This window comes from Anolis carolinensis, unplaced genomic scaffold, assembly GCF_035594765.1.
Source record: "Anolis carolinensis isolate JA03-04 unplaced genomic scaffold, rAnoCar3.1.pri scaffold_11, whole genome shotgun sequence".
Lineage (NCBI taxonomy): Eukaryota > Metazoa > Chordata > Lepidosauria > Squamata > Dactyloidae > Anolis > Anolis carolinensis.
The window spans coordinates 5,991,771-6,006,805 of NW_026943822.1; the positions used below are offsets into that span (position 1 = coordinate 5,991,771).

Sequence of the window (15,035 nt, forward strand, 5' to 3'; positions counted from 1 at the left end):
AAAGTAGCAACATTGTTGGAAATTATATCCATAAAAAGTTCAATCCTTGCTGCCTAGAGAGACAGCTGTGGATCAGGGCGGGAGGCAAACTGCGTTGGATAATCCAGAACGTTGGATAAGCGAATGTTGGATAAGTGAGACTCTACTGTACTGCCATGCTGGACACCTAGAGCCCTTTTACACTGCCATATAATCCAAAATATCAAGGTGGATAATCCACAATATCTGCTTTGAACTGGATTATCTGAGTCCACTCTGCCATTTAATCCAATTCAGTGTGGATTTTATACAGCTCTGTGGAAGGGGCCCTAGAGATCTCTAAGCCCCATCTTTATTGCCATATAATGTAGTTTAAGACCCATGTAATGCAGTTCAATGCACTTAAATTACATTATATGAGTCTATAAAGATATGTTGCAGTTTTGTGCCTGATGGGCTGAAATTTCCATCATGCATTATTGCATGTAATATTTTCTTCTTTTGTAAACAAGGAGTGTATATTGGAGAGGGACTTCTGGGAAATGTCTTTTTCCTATTCCTGCATTAAACCAACTTTTATTTTAATCCCGTGCTTTCCCTTCCTCACTCCTTTCTCTAGACAATGCACAGGACTACCAATGGATTGGCCTGAGTGACAGAGCTGTTGAAGATGATTTCCGCTGGTCTGATGGTCACTCCCTTGTGAGTATACATTCTGAAGAGACATTGTAAAAACATATTGCATGCAAGGACAAATAACTTGAAAAGTTTTCTTTCTCTGGCATAAGATTACAAGGTTGCTATACCAGAAGTTGGAGCCCCGGTGGCGAAGTGTGTTAAAGCACTGAGCTGCTGAACTTGCAGACCGAAAGGTCCCAGGTTCAAATCCCGGGAGCGGAGTGAGAGCCCGCTGTTAGCTCCAGCTTCCTCCAGCCTAGCAGTTCGAAACATGCCAATGTGAGTAGATCAATAGGTACCGCTCCGGCAGGAAGGTAACGGTGCTCCATGCAGTCATGCTGGCCACATGACCTTGGAGGTGTCTACGGACAACACCGGCTCTTCGGCTTAGAAATGGAGATGAGCACCAACCCCCAGAGTCAGACATGACTGGACTTAATGTCAGGGGAAACCTTTACCTTTACTTTATTATTATTTTATTCTTATACCCCACCACTATCTCCCTGAAGGGACTCGGGAGGCTTACAAATGGGACAAAATGTCCACAAGACATAAAAGCAAACACAATCCATAAAACAAAACACCTTAAAAGGAGCATCATAAAATAAAACAAGCAAGATAAAGCAGGTTAAACATAACAGAATGAATCAGATTTCACTGGAGCTCCTCCATTCTACCTTCTGGACCATAAAATTGTCTCTCAGATGAACCAATGGGGAATCAAGTCACCTTGACAATGTAAGGTAACAATAAATGCAAGAGGAATGGAAAGGGAAGACAATAAGCATGTCCAAATAATCGTTATGATTCTTATATCGGATTGATATCGGATTGTTCTCGCTTTTTGATACGCATTCCGGTACGTTGTCTCAGGGCACAACCGGCAATGTAATTTGAACCATCGTTGGCCCATTCTCTAATTGTCTCTTAATGTTTCGTTAAATTTTTCCCACAATTTTTTATAAATATATATTTTTAAAAAGTTTTTTTTAAAAAAAAATTCTGCAACCTACCTTGAATGGGAGCCTAGCGCAGCCTAAAATGGCTGCTGCTCCCGGGCCAATCAGACGTTTCCACAATGAATGCAAAGGTGGATCGTCCTTCTCTTGGGAGTGAGATTGTAAATTTTTTGGGTAATAAGGCATTGGCTTGGGGCTTGTGGGATCTTGCACCATTGATTTCTAGAGTCCTTGCTTGAAAAGATAGCAAGGCATTAGGCAATTTATAGTTTCCAAAGGACATTGCCAATCCTGCCAAGGCATTGCTTGGCGTCTGCTCGGTTTCTAATCCAAAGTCCTTGGCCAGAGTTTTATTTTTGCCATCACAAGGTCAGCCTGGGGCACCATTGATCAATAGGGACCAAGGAAATTTATAGTTTCCAAAGGACATTGCCAATCCTGCCAAGGCATTGCTTTGTGTGTGCTGCGTTTCTAATCCAAAGTCTACACAAGTAGAAGAGGGACTTTCACAGTGATAAGAACCCAGTTGAACAGGAAATAAGACTTTCTTCAAATATTGAAAAATAGTGTATTATAAAAAGTTATGAAAATTCGCGAAAAATCATAGGAGACAGGAAACGTTCTGCAATTTGTTGAGCAAAGAGTGTTGAATGTGTTCTCCCACTGTACCAAATTTGATGAGGATAGCTCAAGAAATGAGGGTGGGAGAGCCCTGTAAAATCCCCCCCCCCGGTTTCCTTTTTTTTTTTTTTTTTTTTTTTTTTTTTGCGATTGCACATGTGCGTTTGCCATTTTAGAAACATTTAGAATCATTACGAGCTTTCGGAAATATCCGAAATTTTTGGGTGAAAAATTCGGAAATACTTTCTATATCAAAGCGCTGGCACCCCCTACTTTAGAAACGAGAATTGAAAATTTTTTCCATTAATCGGACATGCCTAGAAGACACACTTCCACATTCCAGGGCATTTTCTCTTTCCGGTTTAAAATAGAGGCATCTTCCTCTTCTTTCACAGCAATATGAAAACTGGCGGCCCAACCAGCCCGACAACTTCTTTGCCAAAGGAGAAGATTGTGTCGTAATGATTTGGCATGAGAAGGGCGAGTGGAATGATGTCCCATGTAACTATCACCTTCCGTTCACATGCAAGAAAGGAACAGGTAAGTCCTAGCTCGTTGCACCAACAGGGCTGTGGGATAAGGAAGGGCTTCTGTGGCATTATTATTATTATTATTATTATTATTATTATTATTATTATTATTTTATTATGACACAGCAAACAAGATAGATATGCTGGATTTCGTATCACAAAATCACAAGTCGAACACTTCCCAAGTGTCTAGGACTGTGTGATGTTTTTTCGGATGATGCGCGCAGATCCCAGCAGGGTGGCCTTTTGCAGTTGGCAGATCGTAATTTTGTCAATGTCTATTGTTTCCAAATGCCGGCTGAGATCTTTTGGCATGGCACCCAGTGTGCCGATCACCACCAGGACCACCTGTACTGGTTTATGCCAGAATCTTTGAAGTTCAATCTTGAGGTCCTGATAGCGGCTGAGTTTTTCCTGTTGTTTTTCGTCAATGCGACTGTCACCTGGGATGGCAACATCAACGATCCAAATCTTTTCCACAACTGTGATGTCTGGTGTGTTGTGTTCCAGAACTTTGTCAGTCTGGATTCGGAAGTCCCACAGTATCTTTTAGGCTTGAGCAAATTTTTCGTTAGTTCGTTAAATTCGTTTAAAATTCGTTTCATAATTACTTTTGAATTGATATTGAACCATCTGCTCACTGCCTTACAAATATTACGAATTTGAATAATAAAAGTACCTTTTTTCGTTTGTTTCTGATGTCTTCGGATGTAGCTGTAGCCCCTCTGAGAGGAGAAGCCATGTTGGCATGCCTCTCAGCCAATCAGAGCGGAAGAGGGAGGGAGGGAGAGGCATGGCCATCGATCTGCTAGCATTTTAAAAATGCCATTGAGACGCGCCCCACCACCACCACCACCACCACCGGCTCAGTAGAAGCCTTCCGCATCTCTCTCCCCTCCCTGCTTCTCTCTCTCTCTCTCTCTCTGAGAGAGAGAGAGAGAGAGAGAAGCAGGGAGGGAGGGAAGAGAAGAGAGAAGAGACATGCCTGCCTGTGCTTGGCCTTCTCCTCTGGAGCCGCGTGTTTGGTTTTGCTTCTTTCCAGACTTTCCAGCCACTGGCTTAAAGGGGAATACCAGAGCCAGGCAAGCCTTCCTAAACGGAATCCTTAGAGCCAGAGGATATCCCTTTAAGAGATATCTCCACTGAGGAGATCTCCCAGAAAGGATTATGGCACCAGCTCAATTGCAACAGATTCAGTGCCATGTAATCATGTGAGCTGTAGTTTTACAAAGTCCCTAGCCTTCCCTGCAGAAGAGAGCCAGTACCATGCCAAACTACAACTCCCAGTTTTCTGTCAAATTGTTTTGGATTTCAACTCCTACAATTCCTAACTCCAGACATGGGCAAAGTTTGCCCTTGCTTGGTATAGAAGCATTCTATTCTTCTTCTCCAGACATGCCAACAGTATTAAGTGATAAAATCTTGGGCATTTTTTCCTTTAATGCTAAAAGTTCATAGGTTGTTCAGCAACAGCCTACTGGCTGGGTTGCTATGAGTTTTCCGGGCTCTATGGCCATGTGCCAGAAGCATTCTCTCCTGACGTTTCACCCACATCTGTGGCAGACATACTCAGAGGTTTTGACGTCTGTGCGAAGCTAGGCCAGTGGGGTTTATATATCTGTGGAAGGTCCAGGGTGGGAGAAAGAACTCTTGTCTGTGGGAGGCAAGTGTGAATGTTGCAATTGGTCACCTTGATTAGCATTGAATAGCCTTGCAGCTTCAAAGCCTGGCTGCTTCCTACCTGGGGGAATCCTTTGTTGGGAGGTATTAGCTGGCCCTGATTGTTTCCTGTCTGGAATTCCCATTTTCTGGGTGTTGTTCTTTTACTGTCCTGATTTTAGCTTTTCTGTAGCTAAAAATGCATATAAAATTGATTCTATAGGGAGGATAAATGATTGGATTTCAACTCCTACAGCTTAGCTTTCTCTGCCAATAATGGTACCATACCAAACTAAAGCTCCCAAGATTCTGTAGCAGTGAGCCATCTTGGATATTGTAAGGGATTTATTATTATTATTATTATTGTTGTTGTTGTTGTTGTTGTTGTTATTATTATTATTATTATTATTATTATTATTATTATTATTATTAGACCTTGCTCCCAGGAAGGTGCCTTCGCTGTGGCTCCCAACTTATCTATCTACCTTTCCACATATTCTCCACATTGTGTGTATGTGTATGTATATTATATATACATGAGCCCCGATGGCGAAGTGTGTTAAAGCGCTGAGCTGCTGAACTTGCAGACCGAAAGGTCCCAGGTTCAAATCCCGGGAGCAGAGTGAGTGCCCGCTGTTAGCTCCAGCTTCTGCCAACCTAGCAGCTTGAAAACATGCCAATGTGAGTAGATCAATAGGTACCGCTTTGGCGGGAAGGTAATGGCACTCCATGTAGTCATGCCGGCCACATGACCTTGGAGGTGTCTATGGACAACACTGGCTCTTGGGCTTAGAAATGGAGATGAGCACCAACCCCCAGAGTCAGACATGACTGAACTTAACGTCAAGGGATACCTTTACCTTTACCTATACACACACACACACACACACACACACACACATATATGCAGGGACTATATATATATATATATATATATATATATATATATATATACACAGTATATATCACACACACACCAATTTAACAAAGTTTCAGCCACAAAAACAAAGTTTCTGAAGTAGAACAATGACTTTCACAGTAAAGACAACCCAATTTAACAGGAAATAAGACTTTCAAACCAGGAACAGATTTCTGCAATTATTAAAAAATGGTTTATTGTAAAAGCTATGAAAATTCGCCAAAAATCAGAAGATAAGGGAAACGTTCCAAATTTTGGTGAGCTATCAGTGTTAAATGTGTTCTACCATTGTACCAAGTTTGAAGAAGATCACTCAAAAAATGAGGGCGCGAGAGTCCTGTAAAATCTCCCCTCGTGCTGTTTTTTTTTTGGCCACTGCGCATGCGCGTCCGCCATTAACGAATTACTTTTGAAACTAACGAATTTTCGTTAATTTTGAATTTTTGGGGGGGCAAAATTCGGAAATGACATCAGAAACGAAACGCTGGCGCCCCCTACTTTTGAAACGAGTTTAGAATCAATTTTTTCATGGATCGCTCAAGCCTAGTATCTTTGCGTGCTCATTTTCCAATACTTTTGCAGGTTTGTGATCCCACCAGTTCTTTACTGCTGGGAGGTGGTACTTGAGGCATAAGTTCCAATGAATCATTTGGGCCACATAGTTGTGCCTCTGTTTGTAGTCTGTCTGTGCGATTTTCTTGCAGCAGCTGAGAATATGATTAATGGTTTTTCCAGTTTCCTTGCACAGTCTGCAAATAAATTATTATATTTATAATATATAATAAATATATATAATATATAATAAATTATTGAATAATAATAATTAATAATTAATAAAAATTAATAATTAATAATAATCATTTTGTGATACGAAATCCAGCATATCTATCTTGTTTGCTGTGTCATACAATAAAATAATAATAATAATAATAATAATAATAATAATAATAATAATATATCAGTAGGCCACCCGACTGGGATCTGCGCGTATCATCCGAAAATACATCACACATCACATACATCACATAATTATAATTATAATTATAATTTATTGATGACAGTCAGGACCTGCAGAGCCAAGTCAGTAAATACCATGAGGTTTATAGCTAAAGCAACAGAACTGAGATCATAAACTGTGATGGCTTTATCCGATGTCCAGATGCCCATTCGCTCTTCAGAATTGTTCCAATTCTATGCCAACCGTGTTAGTCCTGAGAGGCTCTTTAGTTGAAATACTTGCATGGCGTACAGTACAATATGGCCCCTTCCGTGTTGACAACAGCTGTACCAAATGAATTCAGGCAGTTCAAATGAGGGGAAATATAATGTCAATTAGGGTGTTTTAAAAAAAAAGAAGAATTTACTTTTTTTAAAACCACATTTCTCAATACCGAAATAGGGGAAATGTGTTTTACAAAATCTGGAAAGGCAAGAGACTCAAAACTGCCCAATGCCCTCCACACTGTTTAATTTTAGTAGCATTGTGGCATTGTTTCAAAGACAGCCGTAGCTGCATTTCACTCTAGAAGTGGCACGGAGGAACTTGCCTGGTTGTTTATGGCTGTTTTCCCATTCTGGCTGCCACATGGAACAAAAGAAATGCCCCTCTGCAGCCACGGATCCTGGGTGATGGGCCAGAGGGAAGGGGACTCTTAGCAACATTGGCGACAGGCAAGATAAACATGTGAAATCAAGAGCTAGGCCAAGGATAGCTTTGCAGAGAAGTCACTCCCCAGACAATAATAATAATAACTTTATTTTTATACCCTGCCTCCATCTCCCCGAGGGGACTCGGGGCAGCTAACATGGGGCAGAACAAAATAAAATATATATTTATTTATTTGTGACATTTAAATCCCACCCTTCTCACCCCAAAGGGGACCCTGGGCGGCTTACACAATATAAGCATTATATATTGTCGACGTGGAGGTCAGGGTGCGTGCCAGGTGGGTTTCTTCAAGCACCATCGATCATCTGCACACCAGCACCCTGATGAATTGGTTGCAATCGTCTGCTACACCAATTCCTGTTCAATGTCAGACTCAAAGACATCTGTAGTCTAAAGTCCAAACATTTATTTCAATATCTATAATACGTATTTACAAAGCACAGCAAAAGCCATCGCTCTGAGCTGGCATTCTTCTATAGCCTCTTCGCACGGCAAGCACAGCTCAACACACTCTGAGATCAGAAGCACATTCCCCAGTCTAAAGGAAGTTCCGACCTCCAAAGCCGGAAACCATGCCTGATAGGTCATAGCAGTCACAACAGGCTGTCAGTCAAACTAGCCCGCTGTTAACTGCTTCATTGCTGAAACACACACTCTTGCAAAACAGCAGAAACACTTGATTTACATTTCATACACATACAATCATAATCCAACATATATTAACTGATTAAAAGCATCAAAAGCGGATCTTCAGTCAGGGCCAAAGTCCCATATCAGCTTAAACTAAGCCCTTAATTATGTAACTTCTGGTCCAGTTCGCTCAAACCTGATGGAAACATTCTTCAACTCTGCTCTGACCATCAGTAGAATTGCCCTCTTTCTTCCCATGTTGTGTCTTACAATGTGGCAATAGTGTCAGAATCGTGACTCCGTAGCAATTGTAAATACAAAACAGCTACTTAATTGGAACTGTTTCACACTGATGACCACTTCTTATTTAGAATCATAGAATCGTAGAGTTGGAAGAGACCTCATGGGCCATCCAGTCCAACCCCCTGCAAGAAGCAGGAAAATCTCATTCAAAGCACCCCCGACAGATGGCCATCCAGCCTCTGCTTAAAAGCCTCCAAAGAAGGAGCCTCCACCACAGTCCGGGGCAGAGAGTTCCACTGTTGAACAGCTCTCACCGTGAGGAAGTTCTTCCTGATGTTCAGGTGGAATCTCCTTTCCTGTAATTTGAAGCCATTGTTCCGTGTCCTAGTCTGCAGGGCAAGAAAACAAGCTTGCTCCTCCCTAGGACTTCCCCTCACATATTTGTACATGGCTATCATGTCTCCTCTCAGCCTTCTTTTTTGCAGGCTAAACATACCCAGCTCTTTAAGCCACTCCTCATAGGGTTTGTTCTCCAGACCCTTGATCATTTTAGTTGCCCTCCTCTGGACGCTTTCCAGCTTGTCACAATTTAGGCACAATTTTGATGTTACTGTCACAATTTTTTCCTAAATTTTAAAAACTTCTTCATGAATTCGGTGTTTAAAAAACTTCATAAAACAAGAAAGTGAAATTGAGAGATTTGTGCCTCCAGGTCCAGGGCTTTGAGCGCTGAACTCTTGGGTCCCACCATGACCCGTGGTCCATTCAGGCCACTATTTGGATATCCTTTATCCTATGCAGGGCAGATAGCACACAATCTTCTCCATTCTGAGAAGAGCTGTGTCTGTTGAATTTGGACATACAGGAGCAGGGAATGGCAGTGGGCAAGAGGATTAAGCCAAGAATGAGGATCTCGGACGAATTGAATTAATTATATATACGTTTTTAAGGTTTTTATAATGTGTTTTAACAATGTTAATAAGAGATCTGTTTATATTGTTTTGTTTTTATGATTGTATTTTGGGCATTAAATTTTGCCAATTTTTTTTTGAAGTAAATTTTGATTGCAAACTTTTATAATATTGTGATTACAATGACATGACATAAATATAACAGACAGTGAAAAGAAAAAAGAAAAAAACACCCCACAAAGAGAAACAAAATAAAACAGCCAACAACAACAAAAAAACAAACAAACAAATGTAATCTTCCCAACACCTATTACATAGTTTCACGATAAAGACACACATTTATTAAAATTGACTTCCATCTATTATCTGGTGTTCTTTATATTGATTCCCTTGGTATTTCCAATACCTTCCATTCTCCTATCTTGGTTCTACAGTAGAGTCTCACTTATCCAAGCTAAACGGGCCAGCAGAAGCTTGGATAAGCGAATATCTTGGATAATAAGGAGGGATTAAGGAAAAGCCTACTAGACATCAAATTAGGTTATGATTTTACAAATTAAGCCCAAAACATCATGTTATACAACAAATTTGACAGAAAAAGTTGTTCAATCCCCAGTAATGTTATGTTGTAATTACTTTATTTACGACTTTAGCACCAAAATATCATGATATATTGAAAACATTGACTACAAAAATGGCTTGGATAATCCAGAAGCTTGGATAAGCGAGGCTTGGATTAGTGAGACTCTACTGCAGGGGTCCTCAAACTTTTTAAGCCGAGGGCCGGTCCACAATCCTTCAGACTGTTGAGGGGCCGGATTATCATTTGAAAAAAATACAAATTCCGATGCACACTGCATATGTCTTATTTGTAGTGCAAAAACAACAACAACAACAACAACAACGAAAGAACAATATAATATTTAAAAATAAAAACAATTTTAACCAACATACATTTATCAAGATTTCAATAGGAATGTGGTCCTGCTTCTGGCCAATGAGATAGTCAAGTTAATTAGGGTTGTTGTTGTTATTGTTGTTGTTGTTGTTGTTGTTGTGTGCCTTCAAGTCATTTCAGACTTTGGGTGAGCCTAAGTCTAAAATTTATTTATTTATTATTTACTGCATTTATTTACTACATTTGTATCACACCCTTCTCACCCCAAAAGGGACTCAGAGTGGCTTACAAATTATATGTACATACAATATATTATATTATTAGCCTAGCACAATATTAGCATTATATATTACTATATTGAACTATACCACTATACTGTAATATTATTAGTAATATTATATGTAATATAGAATATATAATTAATATTATTATATGGTATTATTATTAGTGTTATATTGTATTACATTATAATATTATTATCAATATTATATGTATATACAATATATTATAAAACTGAGAGCGGGGGCCAGGTAAATGACCTCGGAGGGCCGCATCCGGCCCCCGGGCCTTAGTTTGGGGACCCCTGCTCTACTGTATCTCTATTCATCTACTTTTAATCTGAGACATACCTATTGCCCTTCTTACTCGTCTAAGAATAATTTATATTATTACTTTACATTTTTCATTTCTTAAGTAGTTTTTAACCAATTCCCAATCTGTTTTTTTGGTTTACCCTGTGTATCGGATAGTAAGTATGTTAGTTTGTCCATATTCATAATTTCAAAGATTTTATTGAACCAGGAATTAATATCTGGTCTATTTTTGCCAATTTTGTAAGCCGCCCTGAGTCCCCTCGGGTGAGAAGGGCGGGGTATAAATGTTGTAAATAAATAAATAAATCTATATATATATAAAAGAGTGATGGCATCACGACGACCCACAAAACAACAAAACTACAGGCCCCCCAACCTCGAAATTTGATGACACAACCCATCATCCACGGCTATAGGTTGATACAACAAAAAGAAAAGAAAAATAAAGTCCTAATTAGAGAGAGAGGAATAATTGCTTTCATCCAATTGCTGCCAGTTAGAAGGCTAAGCTCCTCCAACTTGGTCTCCTAGCAACCCAATAAAAAATAATTAAAAACACTAAAAAATAATTAAAAACACTATAAAAATAATACAATAAAATACCATAATAACAAAAAATAACTAAAAATAATACAAGAAAATAATAAAATATAATAAATAAAAAGATAACTTACAATAAAATTAATTAAAAAATACAAATAACGTCAAATAAAAATTACACAACAATTTTTAACCAATACCACCACCACTTTGCCACAGCAACGCATGGCCGGGCACAGCTAGTAAATAAATAAGAAGGTTCTTCTCTCCCTCTTAGTTGAGGTGGAGGAGGGTCTTTCCTCAGCTGCTGAGCCTCGCTACCACGAGACTGTGTCTGGCTGGCTGGCCTTCCCTCCCTTTGAACAAGTTCAAAGCACTTTGGGATAAATCCTTTTTTTTTTCTCCCACCAGTTGTTTGCAGAGATCCCCCCATGGTTGAGAATGCCAGGCACTTTGGCAAGAAGAAAGACCGCTATGAGATCAATTCCATGGTGCGATACCAATGCAATCAAGGCTACGTACAGCGCCACGTGCCCACCGTTCGGTGTCAACCCAATGGGCACTGGGAAGAGCCACGGATAGCCTGTATAGATCGTACGTAATGGTCCCTGTTCTTATTTGTACTGTTCACACTCTGGCACTTGGAAATCCCTCATTATAAAAATCCCTATTATAAAAACTGTCATCATGGAAGGACTAAGTCTAGGGTATATATCAGAGGATGAATACTATTTTCTAAATACTCCACATCCCAGAACTCCTGTACTGTATACCTTACCCAAGATACATGAAAACATTACACCAGTTCCTGGCTGTCCTATTGTATCAGGTTCGGGTTCTGTTTTGGAACCATTATCTAAATTTGTGGATTTCTGTCTGCAACCCTTTGTAAAATTGACTTCTTCTTATATTAGAGATACCAAACAATTCATTAACATAATTGAGACCTTGACAATCCTTATTGATTCTGTATTAATGGTTGTGGATGTCACAGCATTGTACACTAGCATCCCTTTGCATGAGGCACATACCATGTGTGAATTAACTTTGACTAAAAGGGCTAATTGTCCGTTCCCCCCCCTTTACATTTTTGTTAAACCTAATTGATATTGTATTGGAGAAAAATTATTTCAAATTTGATCAGAATTTTTACTTCCAAGTACAAGGGGTAGCTATGGGGAGCCCCATGGCCCCTTCTACAACCAATCTATTCATGGATAATCTAGAAGGCAATTTCATTCTTAATCACACTCACAACCCTATTGCAGACAGTATAATTAAATACTGCAGATTCATAGATGATATTTTTATCATCATTAAATCCCATCAGGCTGCAAAACAATTACTGTCATGGATTAATACCATTCACCCAAAAATTAAATTCACAGGGAATATTAGTTCCACATCTGTAGCCTTCTTGGATGTTACAGTTATAAAAGAGAATGATCAACTGAAAGTTAGAAATCACCGTAAATCCACAGACAGAAATGCTTTATTACATTATAACAGCTACAATCATTGGGCCTTGAAAACTACTAGAAATCAGGCCGAGAGTCCATCATAATAGCAGAGGAAGGAAATTAAACCATCTACTCCAAAGTTGTCCCTTCTTCTCTCCTTCTACGATGAAGGAATTGGTTCCTTCCATGTCTAAAAGACCCTTTCAGCAATGTGATTTTGCTTCAGTCGTTTGCAATGCAAATGCTAATGCTTATGCTGGGTTGTAAGGTTCTAAGAGGGTCTTCTTTTTTAACTTTCTGTTTCCTATTAAGAATTATCAGACGATTCACTTTGATTCTGAAAAACAGGCTAGATTAAAGCTCTCTGTAAATGGAAATGCACTTAGAAGTGTTGCAAGGTTTCGTAATTTGAATCTGTCCCAGGTAGGATTGCAGGGGCCAGCTGGAAATTCAGCCCTGGGACTTTCATGTAATAGCAATGTCAACATTTGGCAAGTTCTTCTTGGCTGACAGGCTGAACTCAGCCATTTCTGTAAATCCTCTCTGGAGTTTTGAAGGCTGGGACAGGCAGGGAAGGGATTTGTGGGGCAAGAAGAAAAGCCAGCAACCTCTCCCAAAAGCAGCCAGGAAAGTAGTCCTCCTTCCTAGCCAGGGGTGTGAAGTGTGTTGCTCCTTCTAGCTTGCTTCTTCATCAGTGTCGATATGATAGCGTTGCACAGCTGTCATTCAAAGAATGAAATACTTGAGACCGTTTTAGATCCCAAAAATGGCAGCAAGCACAGTAAAAGGGCAATGGCCATAATTTGATATGGTTCAGCTTTGTGTAATAATTGTATATGTGGAACTATGTTACAACAAACTGTTAACCCCTGAACTAGTAGAGAGATTTCGTGCCCACTCCCCATTTTTGCCTTGTGTTAATAGTAGATGTTTAGTGAAGCATCTGGCTAAGGACTCACAACCTGATGCAAAAGATGGTGACTTCCATCTTCTGGTCTGCTGATTTCTACCAGAGCTCCCAGTGGATGATGCCATCACTTCACATCTGGCTACAAAGACATAGCCAGGTGCTTTTCTGGTCCCCTCGCCACTCTCAGCTGGCATTGTGTGTGAAGCGATGGTAGCCCAGCTGGCAGTTTGAAAACAGCAGTCAGTAGATAAATAGGTACCATATAAGCGAGGAGGTATTTTAATGGTACCATAAAGGAAATACAATAAAATGCCAGCAATCAAAAAAAGGAGGAAGTCTGTGATCAGGGCTCTTTGACATGGAGGATGGAGCAACAGCACCATCCTGTGGCCAGAATCAAGCACAACCTCGAGAACGCCAAAGATGGGAAATACCTATATGTACCTCGATCCGTTGTCTGTCCCGTCTGTGTATAACGGCATTGAATGTTTGCCATATATGTGTACAGTGTTCCCTCACTTATCGCTGGGGTTAGATTCCAGGACCACCCGCAATAAGTGAAAATCCATGAAGTAGGGGCGCTATATTTATTTTAATATTTATACCTTATTTTAGCAGATATACACAATTTTAAGTCTTTATCAACCAATTGTGTTTTGATACATTGCCTCCTTCTCCTCCCGTTGCCGCTTGGGCTCCTTTTCTCTCCCTTTGGCTTCAAAACAGCGAATCCGCAAAAAGTGAACCACAAAGTATTTATTATTTATTTATTTACAGCATTTATATTCCGCCCTTCTCACCCCGAAGGGGACTCAGGGCGGATCACATTACACATATAGGCAAACATTCAATGCCTTTTAACATTGAACAAAGACAAACAAACATAGGCTCCGAGCGGCCTCGAACTCATGACCTCCTGGTCAGAGTGATTCATTGCAGTTAATTGCAGCTGGCTTGCTCTCCTGCCTGCGCCACAGCCCGGAGTGAGAAAACACTGTACTGTCATCCACCCTGAGTCCCCTTCGAAGTGAAAAGGGCGGAATATCAATGCTGTACATAAATAAATAGAGAGGACAAGAATTTCCACCTCCCTGCTGACCAAAAAGGAGACATACACACATGTAAGGTTGACGTAAGATTTGTGTATGACATTCGCAGGATTCCACCCAGAGCTAGATAATCATAAAATGCCACAGCAAATAATGAAAGCTTGACCTGATGATATTCCATAGTTGGGCCACCAGATACTGACCTGAGATACTTGGAAGAATCATAGAATCATAGAATAGTAGAGTTGGAAGAGACCTCATGGGCCATCCAGTCCAACCCCCCGCTAAGAAGCAGGAAATCGCATTCAAAGCACTCCCGACAGATGGCCATCCAGCATTTGCTTAAAAGCCTCCAAAGAAGGAGCCTCCACCACAGTCCGGGGGAGAGAGAGAGTTCCACTGCCGAACAGCCCTCACAGAGAGGAAGTTCTTCCTGATGTTCAGGTGGAATCTCCTTCCTTTCCTGTAGTTTGACGCCATTGTTCCGCGTCCTAGTCTGCAGGGCAGCAGAAAACAAGCTCCCTCCCTCCTCCCTATGACTTCCCTTCACGTATTTGTACATGGCTATCATGTCTCCTCTCAGCCTTCTCTTCTGCAGGCTAAACATGCCTAGTTCTTTAAGCCGCTCCTCATAGGGCTTGTTCTCCAGACCTTTGATCATTTTAGTTGCCCTCCTCTGGACGCTTTCCAGCTTGTCAACATCTCCCTTCAACTGTGGTGCCCAGAATTGGACACAGTGTGATTCCAGGTGTGGCCTGACCAAGGCAGAATAGAGGGGAGCAGGACT

General features: G+C 40.5%; 1 protein-coding gene across 2 annotated transcripts in view; it reads left to right on the forward strand.

Moving 5' to 3' along the window:
- Positions 1–15,035, forward strand: part of acan (aggrecan) — a 116,408-nt gene that overhangs the window by 93,903 nt on the left and 7,470 nt on the right. For both annotated transcript variants that reach the window (XM_062963026.1, XM_062963027.1), the window contains 3 exons: positions 599–681; positions 2,633–2,777; positions 11,241–11,423. In XM_062963026.1, coding sequence (XP_062819096.1) covers positions 599–681; positions 2,633–2,777; positions 11,241–11,423 — 411 coding nt within the window. The remainder of the gene's footprint in view (positions 1–598; positions 682–2,632; positions 2,778–11,240; positions 11,424–15,035) is intronic.